Source organism: Hordeum vulgare, chromosome 4H (assembly GCF_904849725.1).
Source record: "Hordeum vulgare subsp. vulgare chromosome 4H, MorexV3_pseudomolecules_assembly, whole genome shotgun sequence".
NCBI lineage: Eukaryota > Viridiplantae > Streptophyta > Magnoliopsida > Poales > Poaceae > Hordeum > Hordeum vulgare.
Window position 1 is genome coordinate 534,887,435 of NC_058521.1, and position 13,236 is coordinate 534,900,670.

General features: G+C 49.5%; 2 protein-coding genes across 2 annotated transcripts; one reads left to right on the plus strand and one right to left on the minus strand.

The window, feature by feature from the left end:
* Window positions 1–215: 215 nt before the first annotated feature.
* LOC123449318 (replication protein A 70 kDa DNA-binding subunit B-like) lies at window positions 216–3,715 on the plus strand. The gene is made up of 12 exons (XM_045126500.1): window positions 216–509; window positions 728–874; window positions 962–1,177; window positions 1,276–1,453; window positions 1,551–1,818; window positions 1,960–2,062; window positions 2,165–2,289; window positions 2,383–2,461; window positions 2,542–2,686; window positions 2,795–2,955; window positions 3,049–3,169; window positions 3,255–3,715. The coding sequence occupies exons 1-12, from the start codon at window positions 379–381 to the stop codon at window positions 3,447–3,449; spliced, it is 1,869 nt and encodes a 622-aa protein (XP_044982435.1). The 5' UTR covers window positions 216–378; the 3' UTR covers window positions 3,450–3,715.
* A 1,002-nt stretch (window positions 3,716–4,717) lies between these two features.
* LOC123449319 (ninja-family protein MODD-like) lies at window positions 4,718–12,652 on the minus strand. The gene is made up of 4 exons (XM_045126501.1): window positions 12,422–12,652; window positions 11,744–12,308; window positions 5,874–6,212; window positions 4,718–5,337 (listed from the first exon to the last, which is right to left on the minus strand). Exons 2-4 carry the CDS (start codon window positions 12,207–12,209, stop codon window positions 4,928–4,930), a joined length of 1,215 nt encoding a protein of 404 aa, XP_044982436.1. The 5' UTR covers window positions 12,210–12,308; window positions 12,422–12,652; the 3' UTR covers window positions 4,718–4,927.
* Window positions 12,653–13,236: the final 584 nt, after the last annotated feature.

Consider the following 13,236-nt stretch of genomic DNA (forward strand, 5'->3'; position numbering starts at 1 on the left):
GCTCTCTCTCCCCCCGCCCGCTCGCTCCCGGCGCGAAAACTCCCCTCAAAATTTTCCCGCCAGAGCCACCGAAACGTGAGCCAAAAAAAGAAAAACCATCCGCGCGCCTCCCGCCGTTGACAGAAACCCGCGGCAATTCGCAGGAGCCAGAAGCCCCCGCCCGCCAATTTCCCCCTCAAACGCACCTTATAACCAGCGCGCGGATCGCATCCCCTCTCCCAACTCCAAATCCAAACCCCATCCCCTCTCCCAACTCCAAATCCAAACCCCATCCCCTCTCCCAACTCCAAACCATTTCCGCCGCCGCTGCCCACCTTCACCACCGCCCACGAAATCTTCCTCCGGAAGGCGCGCGAAACCCCGCCGGAGACGAGAGGCATGGACGCCAAGTCGGTGACGCCGGGCGCCGTGGCCCTCATCCTCGCCAACCCCACGCCGGAGTCCGCCGCCGACGTGCCGGAGATCGTCGTGCAGGTCGTCGACCTCAAGCCCATCGGCTCCCGCTTCGCGTGAGTGCTCTCCCTCCTCCCCCCTCCCTCGTATCCTGTCGCCGGATCTATCCGTCCGTTCCGCTCATACCGGACCACGCGAAATCGCTCGTTTGGTCTTCAGAATATGTCTAGATCTCTGCGTTTTGCTCCGTGCCGCCGCAGATCTGTTCTTCTTAGCGCCGATTCCCCCTGTATATGACCCGTGACCCTGACGGACTGTTCTTGTTGCCTTGCAGTTTCATGGCTAGCGACGGGGAGGCGAAGGTCAAGGCGATCCTCTCCTCCCACTTCGCGTCGGAGGTCCAGTCCGGCAGACTCCAGAACCTCGGCCTCGTCCGCATCCTCAACTACACATGCAACGACATCCCAAATAAGTCGGACAAGTAAGTAAAATCTCCACCCCCCTCCGGCCATCTTATAGATCCGTTTCATCCTTCACTGAACACCGTGCTCTGTACGCTGTACGGCAGGATGGTGATCGTCACCAAGTGCGAGGTCGTGTCCCAGGCGCTTGACGCCGAGATCAAGAGCGAGGTCAAGATGGAAGAGCCATCCGTTCTCATGAAGCCCAAGGAGGAGGATGCGGTTATCTCCAAGCCCAATGGTGCGTCCCCGGATTCGATTATGCTGAAGCCCAGGCACGACGTGAAGTCCGCGTCCCAGATTGTTAGCGAGCAGCGTGGAAAGTAAGCTCTTCTTGCATAACAGCATCCTTACTCTACTGTTTCGCTTGCGGAAGTCTCTGAAGAATCGCTGCTAACTCTTGTAACTTCTGTATCTGCAGTGCTGCTCCCGCTGCTCGCTTGGCCATGACCAGGCGGGTCCATCCTCTGATCTCCCTGAACCCCTACCAGGGGAATTGGGTCATCAAGGTGCGGGTCACAAGCAAGGGCAACCTCAGGTCATACAGGAATGCCCGTGGAGAAGGCCATGTCTTCAACGTAGAGCTCACTGACGAGGATGTAAGTTCCCCTGACAATGTAGCGCTTTCATTCATGCATGCATTTGCCGAACCAAGTTTTAACTGTAAGCTGGCATTGCTTGATCTGTATAATACAGGGCACCCAAATCCAGGCCACCATGTTCAACGAGCCTGCAAAGAAGTTCTATCCCGTGTTTGAGCTTGGGAAGGTCTACTACATCTCCAAGGGGTCGCTGAGAATTGCAAACAAGCAGTTCAAGACGGTCCAGAATGACTATGAGATGACCCTGAATGAGAATGCTGTTGTTGAAGAAGCTGAGGGGGAATCTTTCATTCCACCAGTGCAATACAACTTTGTTAAGATTGATATGCTGGGGCCATATGTTGGTGGCAGGGAGTTAGTAGGTGAGGCCGAATTGCTTAAATTCAGTGAACTACAGTATATTATTACCTTATAGCATCCAGCCTGGCAGTGAACTACAGTATATTATTACCTTCTAGCATCCAGCCTGGCTAATTTTACTCTGTTCCATTTCTTGTCTGTAGATATCATTGGTGTTGTTCAGAGTGTATCACCTACTCTGAGTATCAGAAGGAAGATCGACAATGAGTCAATTCCAAAGCGTGACATTGTTGTTGCAGATGACTCGTAAGTGCAACTTAGCTTGCTGATAGCTTAAAATGTGGTTTATATGATATTGTAGCTAGAAACGTGGTGCATTCTTCTGATTTACATCTAATTTGATTGCAGAAACAAGACCGTCACAGTTTCTCTTTGGAATGATCTTGCCACCACTCTTGGTGAAGAGCTGTTGGACATGGTTGACTCTGCACCTATCGTTGCAATCAAGAGCCTGAAAGTATCTGACTTTCAAGGTATGTTCTTGATACCCTTCCAACCAACTGTTTTCTGGACAGTCATGAGTTGTTTGTTTGTGCTAATAGTTTGCTGCTAAATTTCTCTACCAGGCGTGTCTGTCTCTACAGTAGGCAAGAGTACACTTGTTATTAACCCAGAGTTGCCTGAGACTGAGAAGCTTAGAGCCTGGTAAGGCCCTGATACTAAACGCTTCTTCATTTAATTAGCCTTACCTGTGATAGATCATGACCACATTGTTTGCCGAACAGGTATGAATCTGAAGGCAAGGGTACTTCCTTGGCATCAGTTGGTGCTGGAATGGGTGCATCCAGCGCTGGTGGTTTGAGATCAATGTACTCTGACAGAGTTTTTCTGTCTCACATCACAAGTGACCCTAACTTGGGCCAGGATAAGGTAAGGCTTTGGATGTTTGTTAGCCGTACAAAGTCCATCTCAATCTGAACAATTCATGGTTGTAAGCTTGCAGTTGCCTTAAGTAATCTGACCCGATTTGTTTTGCAGCCTGTTTTCTTCAGCCTGTGTGCCAACATAAGCCACATCAAGCCTGACCAGACCATGTGGTACCGCGCTTGCACCACCTGCAACAAGAAGGTGACCGAGGCACTCGGATCAGGATACTGGTGTGAAGGGTGCCAGAAGAACTATGAGGAGTGCTCGTTGAGGTAATAATCCTACTTGTTTGAAGTAAACACGTCCTACTGTCACCCAATTATCCATGAAAAGCCAATGCTGAGCGTGTCTTGTTTGCTCTTCAGGTACATCATGGTGATCAAGGTCTCTGATCCAACAGGTGAGGCCTGGCTGTCCCTTTTCAATGACCAAGCAGAGAGGATTGTCGGCTGCAGTGCAGATAATCTTGATCGGATCAGAAAAGAGGTAAAAAACTCATGCCTCGCCAGTCAAAATGCAGTCTTGTTTGATTTATGATTTGTATCTAAGATTTGTCAAATTCTGTTTGCAGGAGGGCGATGACATGTTCCAGCTCAAGCTGAAGGAAGCCACCTGGGTTCCCCACCTGTTCCGTGTCAGCGTTGCGCAGAACGAGTACATGGGCGAGAAGAGGCAGAGGATCACCGTGAGGAGCGAGTCGCCGGTTGACTTTGCTGCTGAAGCGAGGTACCAGCTTGAGGAGATCGCCAGGCTCACCTCCAGCTAGAAGATGCAAGAGGAGAATGCCTGCTCCACTGAAGGAGATTTCCAAGTTCACCGCCCCCTGCTGGGAGAAGAGAAGATGCAAGATAATGCCTGCTCCCCTTGAGGAGATAGATATCCAAGCTCTCATAGCTTTGCTAGATGAAGCCATGTTTTGGCCCAAGTTTGCTGCTTCAGCCGTGTCTTTCTGCCATGTCGCTCCTCAAATGTAGTGTTAACTTAACGCTTTTGCTGTCCTGTGTTATATACGTAGACGTTCGATTCGGAGCACATAAGGGTAATCTTGCTCTGTTCCATCTGTTTGATCTGCAAATTCCTTCTCCATATGACCAAGGATGCAAATCCACTGCTAGTTGACGTTGAACATATGTTCTGAGCAAGTGCTCCTGGTGGCTACACTAGATTAGTATTAGTGGGTTGGGCAAGTGCTTAGTCACATCTTTATCTGTGCCCTGGGAATGTTTTGGGGGAGGATTTTGACTTGTACGGGATAACCCCCATCAATCCTCCCTGAAGATCTATACCAGACCAACAATGTACTCTATGGGAAGCTACTACTAACTCAGAAGATGCCACTAAGGCCCAGTCCTTTTGACAGAATGTGGGGATTCTCGGTCAAAGATTCTGGGAGGGGTCGGATTCTGGAAGAATCCTGAGATTTTGGCAAAAGAACTGGGCCTAAGATGTTCCATCACTTGTCCACTTGTGACTGGGTGCTGTGTATTCTTTGTGTCTCAAAATAAGTGTCTTAGCTTTAGTTCAAATTTGTTCAAATTTGAAAGCCAAGGCACTTATTTTGGGACAGGACGGAGGGAGTACATGGTAAGCTACTGACTTGAAGATGAAACAGGTGTCCCATCACCAGAGAAGCCAGCCACTAGGATCAGTCGCCATCATGAGTGGTGACCAGGCTAACAAAGTATTCTATATTAGTAAGCCACTGGCTCTGAAGATGTGACTGAAGACCATCACTTGTAGGGTGTGTACATGGTTAGCTACTGACCTCCATGAAACTGGTGCTCCATCACTAGTGACTGGTTTGCTGGTAGCTTTGAGAAGCCACCAACAACTGACCAGTCGCTGGTTCATGAAATTTGCTGCAGCGGCCTGGTTGCCACCAACAACTGACCAGTCGCTGGTTCATGAAATTTGCTGCAGCGGGCTGGTTGCCACCAACAAGCTGCTACTTGTATCTACAAGATCATAACCGCAGACCTTTGGTCCTAAGACGACAACGACAGCAACAGCAGGAAACAAGTGACGACAAGAGGGTAATGTTCAACCTGTCATATGTTTGCTATTTAGTTGTCTGCAGGAGCAAATCTCCCACCATGTCTTCAGTTCAGGATAATAAGCACTGTGATGTAAAAGTCTGTAAAACATAAAATGCAGTCTCACGATGAGATTTCTAATTCCAAGCTAAGCTTAGGGCTGCTGAAGCCACACACGGAGCACTTGCTCGACCTGCATGCACGCGCCGGTCTAAAGCGAAGACGGGGGGTTGACGACGATGTGCCTCATCGGGTTGGCGACTTTGCCGCCTCCAGCATGCGCCACAAACTCCGTCGGAGTCAGGAAACTACCATGGCACACGCACACAATCCTCACCTCGTCAACTCTGCTGTACTGGTACAGGAAGCCGTCGATCCTCTCGCAGTTGGGGAGCCCACTGGTGTACACCGGTGGCATCTTCCGCACCATCATGTCTGCCGCACTCGCTCTTGCAGCGGTCCTTTCTGAACCATCTTGCTGCTCTCCTTTGGAGATGACAAGGGATGCTGCTCTCACCGCCGATGCTGAAGATGAAGAGGTTGTCACGGCAGTGCTCTTTGCACCCTCAGACGAGGGCAGAACAGCCGATGACAGGCTCCGCTCAGGAGCGCCAGGAGTTCCTGTAAAGATTAGGGATCAACAGATGTAAATCTGATAGAAGGTAGGAACACTGAAATACGAACCAACTGCTACTGAACAACAGCATGTATAGAACAGTCCGAATCTATCAGTAGTTGTTTTATAACAAGGATTAGTTAGCATAGTCAATTATTGGCATCCTTGCAGTTCCTGTTCAAGGACATGCCCAATAGGACAAATACTGTAACTGCATGGTTTTGGTCCAGAGGTCAGGATGAATCCAAGCCACAACTTAATTTGGTGGGTGTATGTTAGTTGGCTTGGTAGTTCAGACGACAAAGCCAAGTACCTTAAAGATATCCAGATAACTACATGATTAAACTGGCATAATATTTGAAGGAGTAACACAAGGATCTAAGCATGGAAGTAGGAACATAGCATTGTCAAATCAAAATACCAAATACTTTTTTTTTTATGTTGGCATATATGACACTCTAGCATAATAATGCAATATGGCAAAATACCTTGTGATGCAGCCTTTCAAAGCTTAATAATGCAATATAGCAAATTACTTTACCTTTCAAAGCTGAGTTTTGCCTTCTTGGATTCCCTGGCAAGCAGCTACGTTGTGATGCAGCCGGAGGCTGATATGGTGGAGGAAGCCCACTTGAGCGACGCCTGACATTGCTATGGTTCATTCTTTGTACTTTTGGCATTCCTCCTGCCTGCTCACTCTTCATAGAAGGATCATCGTAATTTTCTACTTTCTCTCCAATGTCCTCTCCAGAAACGTTGGAAGAGTTCATCGTCTCGATCCTCCTCTTCATCCCGAGCTTTTCGAGAGTGTGGGCTAACTTCCTCTTCCTCCACCCATCCTCAATGCCAGCAGGGAGTGAACTTGTCCTCGTGATGGTACCTGCAGTATTGCATGCAAAATGAAAATACATCGTCAGAACATCCTCGAAGTAATGCACGCTTGCTTAAACTAATAGTACTTTATATATGGCAAGATGATGTGTTAAACTGGATTTGTTTGGTAACATTATTTCACGATCTCTGTGTTCTCTTTTTGTTTTTGTTTTTTTGGGAAGGCCTAAGGTCACATATTATGTATTACAGGTCCTTACAAACACATCCTGTACAAAAAAAGAAAGAAAACACTTGATAGTATTGATGGTCATTTTTTTTATAAAGGGTGGATTTTATTGGCTCAAAATGGAGCATCAAGAGGATACAAACACAATGAGCACGGTATTGATGGGGCAAGCCCGGGGCGCCAAGGATCGTGGCGGCGGGGCCTTGGCTGCCCTGCCTCTGCGTGGGGAACCCCGGATCTGGAGCGACCGCTCCATGGGCGAGGCATGGAAGGCTAGCAGCCGTGCGGGCGGTGGATCTGGCATCCCGGTAGCGCGGGCGGCAGGATCCGGTGGTCGTTGGCGGCCGGCGGCGGCTTCTGCGGTGGCCGGTGCACGTGATCTGGCTCATCCCCTCCTCCCCTGTTCGGCGTGCGGGCTAGCCCTTTCTTGGGTCGCTGGTTCTGTACAGGAGGCGCTGGTGGTGGCGGGGATCTAGTTCGGGCGAAATCCCTCGCCGACCATGGCCGACCGCGTCGACGGCGACGCCTGAGGGCGCCGTTCCCCTCCTTGGAGGCGTCGGTATGGACTGATCCCCTCACTTCCCCTTCCCCTACGTCACCCGGGCGAAAGCCCTAACTTTGTTGGGCGGCGGCAGCACTCACGGCGTCGTTCCCTTCTTGAAGGCGCCGAACGCCGCCGCTTTGGGAACCTTAGGGCTGGGTGGCGCTTGTGGGTGGTGGGCGACGGCGGTGGTGCGGCCCTATCCTAGCATGGATCTGCGTCCGCTTCTTGGAGATGGACTCGCGTAGGTGGAGGTCGTCGTTTGGCGTCATGGTGGCGTCGGTGGCGGAGGCACCTGCCAAGGCTGGCACCTCAATCTGCTCTGAGGATGAACCGGTGGAAGATGGTGGCGGCGACACATGTGAGTGCGTCAGACCGGTTTGTGCCCCTGACCCAGTATGTGGCTCGGTCGGGGCCTCCGGATTTAGATGTTAGGCTTAGGTGAGAGGTCTGGGTATTTGGCCCAGCTTGCACCCCTTCATCATATGTATAGGAGTAGCGGCAGATGTTGCTAAGATGGCGGATTCAGGCATATTGTTGTACTACTTACTACTTTGTAAGGTCCTCGGGAATAATCAATAAAATGGTCGCAAGCATCTCCCAGATGCAGAGACCGGGGGTCATCCTCCTTTTCTAAAAATAAAATAAAAAATGAGCACGGTATTGACGGTCCCTGGATGCAATACACCTTAAAACAAATAGATACGGAGATGACCCTATTGCTCCAGTACACTAAAATGAAAATGCATTTTTCAACCTTTTCAACTTTCTCTTTGCGAAAAAAGGAAACCTTTTTCAACTACCAAATGACTTGGCATATATGAAAAATAAGAACCAACTTTCATTAACCATGATGTGGTTGGTTGGTTCAAAACTTTCCCTGTGTCACCGGAACCAACTTTGTAAGAAATAACCACATGTTCAGTATAATACTAATAGATTTGCTCCAGTAGACCCTTTTCAAAACATAAATAATTAATCTTGAGGCAAGATGATTAGTTTAGCTAAAGATGAACCATGCAGACATAAATATTGAAGGAAAAGAAACAAAAGGGGGAATTTTGCACCATATTGAAGTGTGCTTTGGGGGGATCTAGTCGCGGAAAAGGTGGAGGGTTGCTGTTTGCTCACTTGCACTCTGGCAACCAATAATGTGTGATGTCTCTTGTCGACGACAAGTGCTGGTCGTTACGGGCTGCCGAAATCCATGCTGGAAATGGCTTCCCTGGTGTACGACAGACCTCTAGGGTGTCTAGATTCGATTGTCGAGTATGACACTGGATTTGGGTGCTTTTGATGTGTCCAACAATATCATCCTGGATAAGGCATCAAGGTCCTCTACCATGTCTTGGTAAGTGTTGGACTCATAAGCGAGCATATGGGCATCACAAGGAATGACAAAACAGCGAGCGTCAAAGCTACTCGGCTCAACAATGTTCACCTTGTTCCTCAATGATATAGACATCAACAGGTGTCCAACTTCGATAGCTGAATCCGGTACCATGTCCGAGTAAATGTGAGTAGGTAAATCGTAAACAAGACGTCAATGTCGCAAGATACACAAAAATGGCAATCAACTAGGATGGTCAACGACGTTCAAGTTGTTCCTAAGAGGTAGACCTCGAAGGGGTTCCAACGTTGCTTGTTGAATATAAAGACATGCCAAATTCAGGCGAGATTTAATTGTTATTTATGTCGTGTTCAGCAATATCACGCTGAATAAGGCAGCGAAATCATTTAACACATTTGTATAAATGTTTGACCAGCTATCATGTGCTTCCTAAGATATAAAGAAATGGCAAACCTTGATGCCACTCTGCCAATCGAGTAAAATGCCACACTAGGTAAGCCAGCACATCAGCATCGCAAGGTACACCAGAAGGACAAGCATCAGGACAAGGATGGCCAACGGCTGTCAACTTGTTCCTTGACAGTAGACCTTGACGGGTTTCCTACTTGATTCGCTGAATATGACCTTCTCATGTGCTTCACAAGAAACGCCGAAATGGCAATTGTTGATGCTACTTTACCAAACGAGAAAAGTGTTAATACCGAATTGGCAACATCAGGACTAGGATGGTTAATAATGTCCTTACTTGGGCCTCAGCCATAGACCTCGACATGTTTCAACTTTGGTTGCCGAACATGGCATCCCAAATTCGTGTCATACTTGAGTGTTACTTGTCATGTCCAAGAGTACCCGGAGAAATTCGTGTCATACTTGATGTTATTTGCCATGTCTAACAATATCATACCGAATAAGGCACCGAAACCATTTACCACATCCGGCATTCTTTTTGATGAAGTATTATGTGGCATTGATGCTACTTTGCCAAACGAGTAAAATGTTACACTAGGCAAACAAGCACATTGCCATCGCAAGTTTTGCCGGAATGACGAGCATCCACGTTAGGATGGCCGACGGTGTTAGACCTGCCTCTTCAATGATAGACCTCGATGGATGTCGAACTTACGTTGCCAAATATGAACGGCTGAATTCATATTGTCTTTGAGCACTATGTTGGATTTGAGTATTATTTGCCATGACGGACAATATCATGCCGAGTAAGGCACCGAAACCATGTCCCACCTCCGGGAAATGTTTGACCAAGGATCATGTGCTTCCCAATTATATAGAAATGCCAAGCGTTCATGCTACTTTACCAAACGAGTAAATGTTGTACCAGATAAACAAGCACATCGGCCTCACATGGTATGCCGGATCAACAAATATCCGCACTAGGATAACCGACAATGTTCGGCTTGTTCGTCAACGATAGACCTTGATAGGCTTTGAACTTGTTGCCGATATAGCCGCTCGAATTCATGTTGGATTTGAGCGACAATTGTTATGTTCGACAATATCATGCCAAGTAAGTCACCATTGAATGGGCATCATGTGCTTCACAACATACAATGAAATGGCAACCTTTGGTGCTACTCTCCAAAGGAGTGAAATGTTCCATTAGATAAGCAAACCCATTGGTGTCGGAAGCTACACCAGAATGGCGAGCAACATGACTAGGATGGGCAACGACTTCAACTTGTTCATCAACGACAAACCTCAACTTTGGTTGCTGAATACGACATTCCAATTCATGCAAGCCGAGGGCTATTTGTCGTGTCCAACAATATCATGTTGAATAAGGCATCAAAATCTTGTACCACCTTCGAATAATAAATGTTTGACAAAGTAAGCGACATGTGCTTTACAAGATACAAACAAATGCCATGCATTTGACCTAGTATACCAAAAGACTGTTTACTTAGGGTTTGGTTCCCTGACGACAGTGATGTGTTGTCGATTGCGGCGTCGTGCAGAATAAGAATAAGGTCTCCTCGACTCTTGGTCCACCTTGTCGGCGGCGACCATGTTAGCGCCATATAGGAGGATGAAGGACTGCCAAGTCGTTGCTCTTCTAGTGTGTGGCGGATCTGGTTCCGTCTACATGCTTTGCAGGTGGTCTCCGAAGGCGTCAGTGGAGTAGACGACATGCTTCGTCTCTTGGTCCTCTGCCTCCTTCAAACGCCAGCTTCAGCTTCGTCCGGGAGCTAATGAGGTTAGGTTCCCCCGACCTATCTGTCCGGGTCTTGGTTGGTCGTCCAACTCTCTTCACCGCCTTCTCCCAGTCGGCGATATGTTTTCGTCGGCATCCTCTGGCTCCGATCGACGACTTCTCGGCCCGTAAATTGACAACGTTCCCTGGCTCCAATTGTATTTCAGAGGTCTAGATGCGGTATCAAACTTTGCTCACGCCGCACCTCTAGGGAGTGCAGGAGGAAGACGACGCCAATTTCCCAAGGATCCATGCGTAATTTTCTGTTTCTTTAAGGATGGTCCTGTAAGGGCTGTCGCCTTTAATAAATGGGATTGCCCAATTTGCAGAAGAAGAGAGAGCTAGTGAGCTAAGAGCATGGTTAGTAGTATAGCCAGCTGCTGGCTATAAGGCGTTGCCATGTCATCTATAGCCCATCTTATAGGTAACATGTACAATAGTTGGTTAGAAGAGTGTACTACCTTTTTACTATATGGCCCACCTTTCACTCTCACAAAGTGCCTAGAAGCACGTGCTAGAGCTGACTCTTAAAAAGCCCGCTTATCTTCTCTCTCCTCTTCTCTTTCTTTCAGTTAAGCAAAAATATACTACTTTATTTCTTATAATCAGCTGACTCAGCTCTATTGTAATTGCTCTAATAATTGCTTGTCTCGGCGGCCCTATAATACTTTCTACCCCTATAGGCTAGAGATGGCCGCCCAGGCACCCTGATTACACATTGCTTTACCATCTTCCTAAAATGGTACACAAATCATGGCAGTGTTCTAGTAGACCCTGACACGCAAATAGTTGTAAATAGGACAGCTGCATAATAATGTAGAAGTTGTCACATAAGCAAGCCAACCTAGCTGTAAGACAATTCCCCGGTGCCAACAAGGAAACACAGATGATAACACAGCACCTTAGCTTGCCGAATCCACCTAAGAGGCTAAGATCCAGCGGCCTAGCTATACTCCAGGGAGAAACAGGGGCGCTTTACTCCAACTGGACTACTTTATTCACCGGCCAGGTGCAATTGGCAAATGGCAAGCCCTAATTCCACTTTCCTAATGTGCATTGCATGATTGCATATTTGCATCTACGCTCACAGATTTCTTAGAAACAATGAAACAATTCCTACCTAACACAATATATACTCCTACCAGTGAAATGTAGCAAGTTGCCAACAGCATTTTAACATTGCTGAGCATGAAAGATTATTTGAGCTAATAAAATATTACTACCACATGACTATAATAGTGCAAAATTAGTACCTTGGCCGTCCGACGAGCCTGTGGACGGGGGGCTCAAGCTCGCCCGCAGCTTCCCTTGGCCGTCCGACGAGCCTGGGGACGGGCTCAAGCTCGCCCGTGGCAAAGCTGCGGGCTCCGCCACGACGCCGTTAAGAGGGGCACCACTCCCCTGCGGCTGGACCTCAGCGCCGCTCCTAGGGGAAGCGGGGTCGTTCCCCGCCTCCGCCTCCGCCATGGTCGGCAGCGAGTTCGTCCTGCCGAGCGCGGGCGGCGCCAGCGCCGCCTGCTGGATGCAGGCGACCGACGAGGACCTGGCGAGCCCCTCGCCCCTCCTCCTCTCCTGCCCGAACCGGCCCCCGAGCGACAGCCCGAGGCTAAGCTCGACCTCCTCGGCCTGCGAATCCAAGCGCCGCGGCTTCTCCTCGCCCCGACCGGCCTCGTCTCCCCCGCCGAGGCCGCGCAGCAGGTCCCTCGAGTAGGCCTCCATGGGCGCCGCACGCGCACGGACCGGTCACCGGACAGGGGAAGCTCCCGCACGGACTCGTTGCTTCGCCAGAGGACGCTCCAGCGCTCGTCAGAGAAGGACCTGCCGCCGCGGGGAGGGACAGGGACCAAGCGCAATTCAGGGCCAGCAGCTCATGACGACACATGAGGCGAGATCGAAACGAGCGCATACGAGGAGGAGGATCGAAGGCTTACGAGGATTGCGCAGCCGAGGAGGGAGCCCGACGCCATTGCTGTCCCGCTCTTTCTCGCCGCCGCTGGTGTTTCGCACGGAGAGGAAGGAGGCAAGGCGCTCCCTCGCAACAAAAATAATTTGCTCCTCTACGGGCTACGGGCCCCCCGCTCGCTCCGCCCTTTTGCTTTTAGGGGGAGGGGTAGTTTGGGAAGCGCGGGCACGGTACGCCGCCCGCCCGGCGGGACACATGTCGTGACAGGGGGGACGCGTGGCGTGGCTCGCGGCGGAGCCGAGGCCGGAGCGGCAACGCTCGCGCTGGAGCGGCCTGCGGGGCGTACGTGGAGTCCCTGAGTACTCGTCTTCACCGAGCAGAGGGAGGGGCGTTTTGGCCCGGTCTCCGGCGAAACCGCGGGCGGGGGAGTGCGACCAACGGACGATGACGATGCAACTCGCCGTGTCTGCCTATCCATCTATCTATCTGTCTGTCTAGCCGCTTTAAAGGGCGACCGTTTTCTGTCTAACGCTTGCTTTTTGGCTACTTTTTAGTGCTTTTAGTTAGAAAAAAATAACACGTATCTTCGGATGGAGAAACAAACAATTCTACTGTAATACTACTACACTGCAGGAGGTAGAGTATGGGTCTACGTCCACTTGTCGGACAACTCAGCATGTGTCTATCTACTTGTTGGACAACTGCCTTTGATTATGAATTTACGATGGAGGTTTTACGAGCCAGCCACAGTTTTGAGTTTGACTGTAAAGGGTAAAAGAGCAAAACAAAGTAAAACGAAAACCAACATGCGAGACGTATGCGCTGTTGCCATCGATGACCGAT

What these genes read in the sequence shown, in the direction of transcription:
- LOC123449318 (XM_045126500.1), top strand. Translation starts at nt 379, where the DNA reads ATGGACGCCAAGTCGGTGACGCCGGGCGCCGTGGCCCTCATCCTCGCC. An exon ending in CCCATCGGCTCCCGCTTCGC is followed by an intron (nt 510 to 727) that starts GTGAGTGCTCTC and finishes GTTGCCTTGCAG; the next exon opens with TTTCATGGCTAGCGACGGGG. An exon ending in GAAAGTATCTGACTTTCAAG is followed by an intron (nt 2,290 to 2,382) that starts GTATGTTCTTGA and finishes TTTCTCTACCAG; the next exon opens with GCGTGTCTGTCTCTACAGTA.
- LOC123449319 (XM_045126501.1), bottom strand. Translation starts at nt 12,209, where the DNA reads ATGGAGGCCTACTCGAGGGACCTGCTGCGCGGCCTCGGCGGGGGAGAC. An exon ending in AGGCTCGTCGGACGGCCAAG is followed by an intron (nt 6,213 to 11,743) that starts GTACTAATTTTG and finishes GCAATACTGCAG; the next exon opens with GTACCATCACGAGGACAAGT. An exon ending in GCAAAACTCAGCTTTGAAAG is followed by an intron (nt 5,338 to 5,873) that starts GTAAAGTAATTT and finishes TAATCTTTACAG; the next exon opens with GAACTCCTGGCGCTCCTGAG.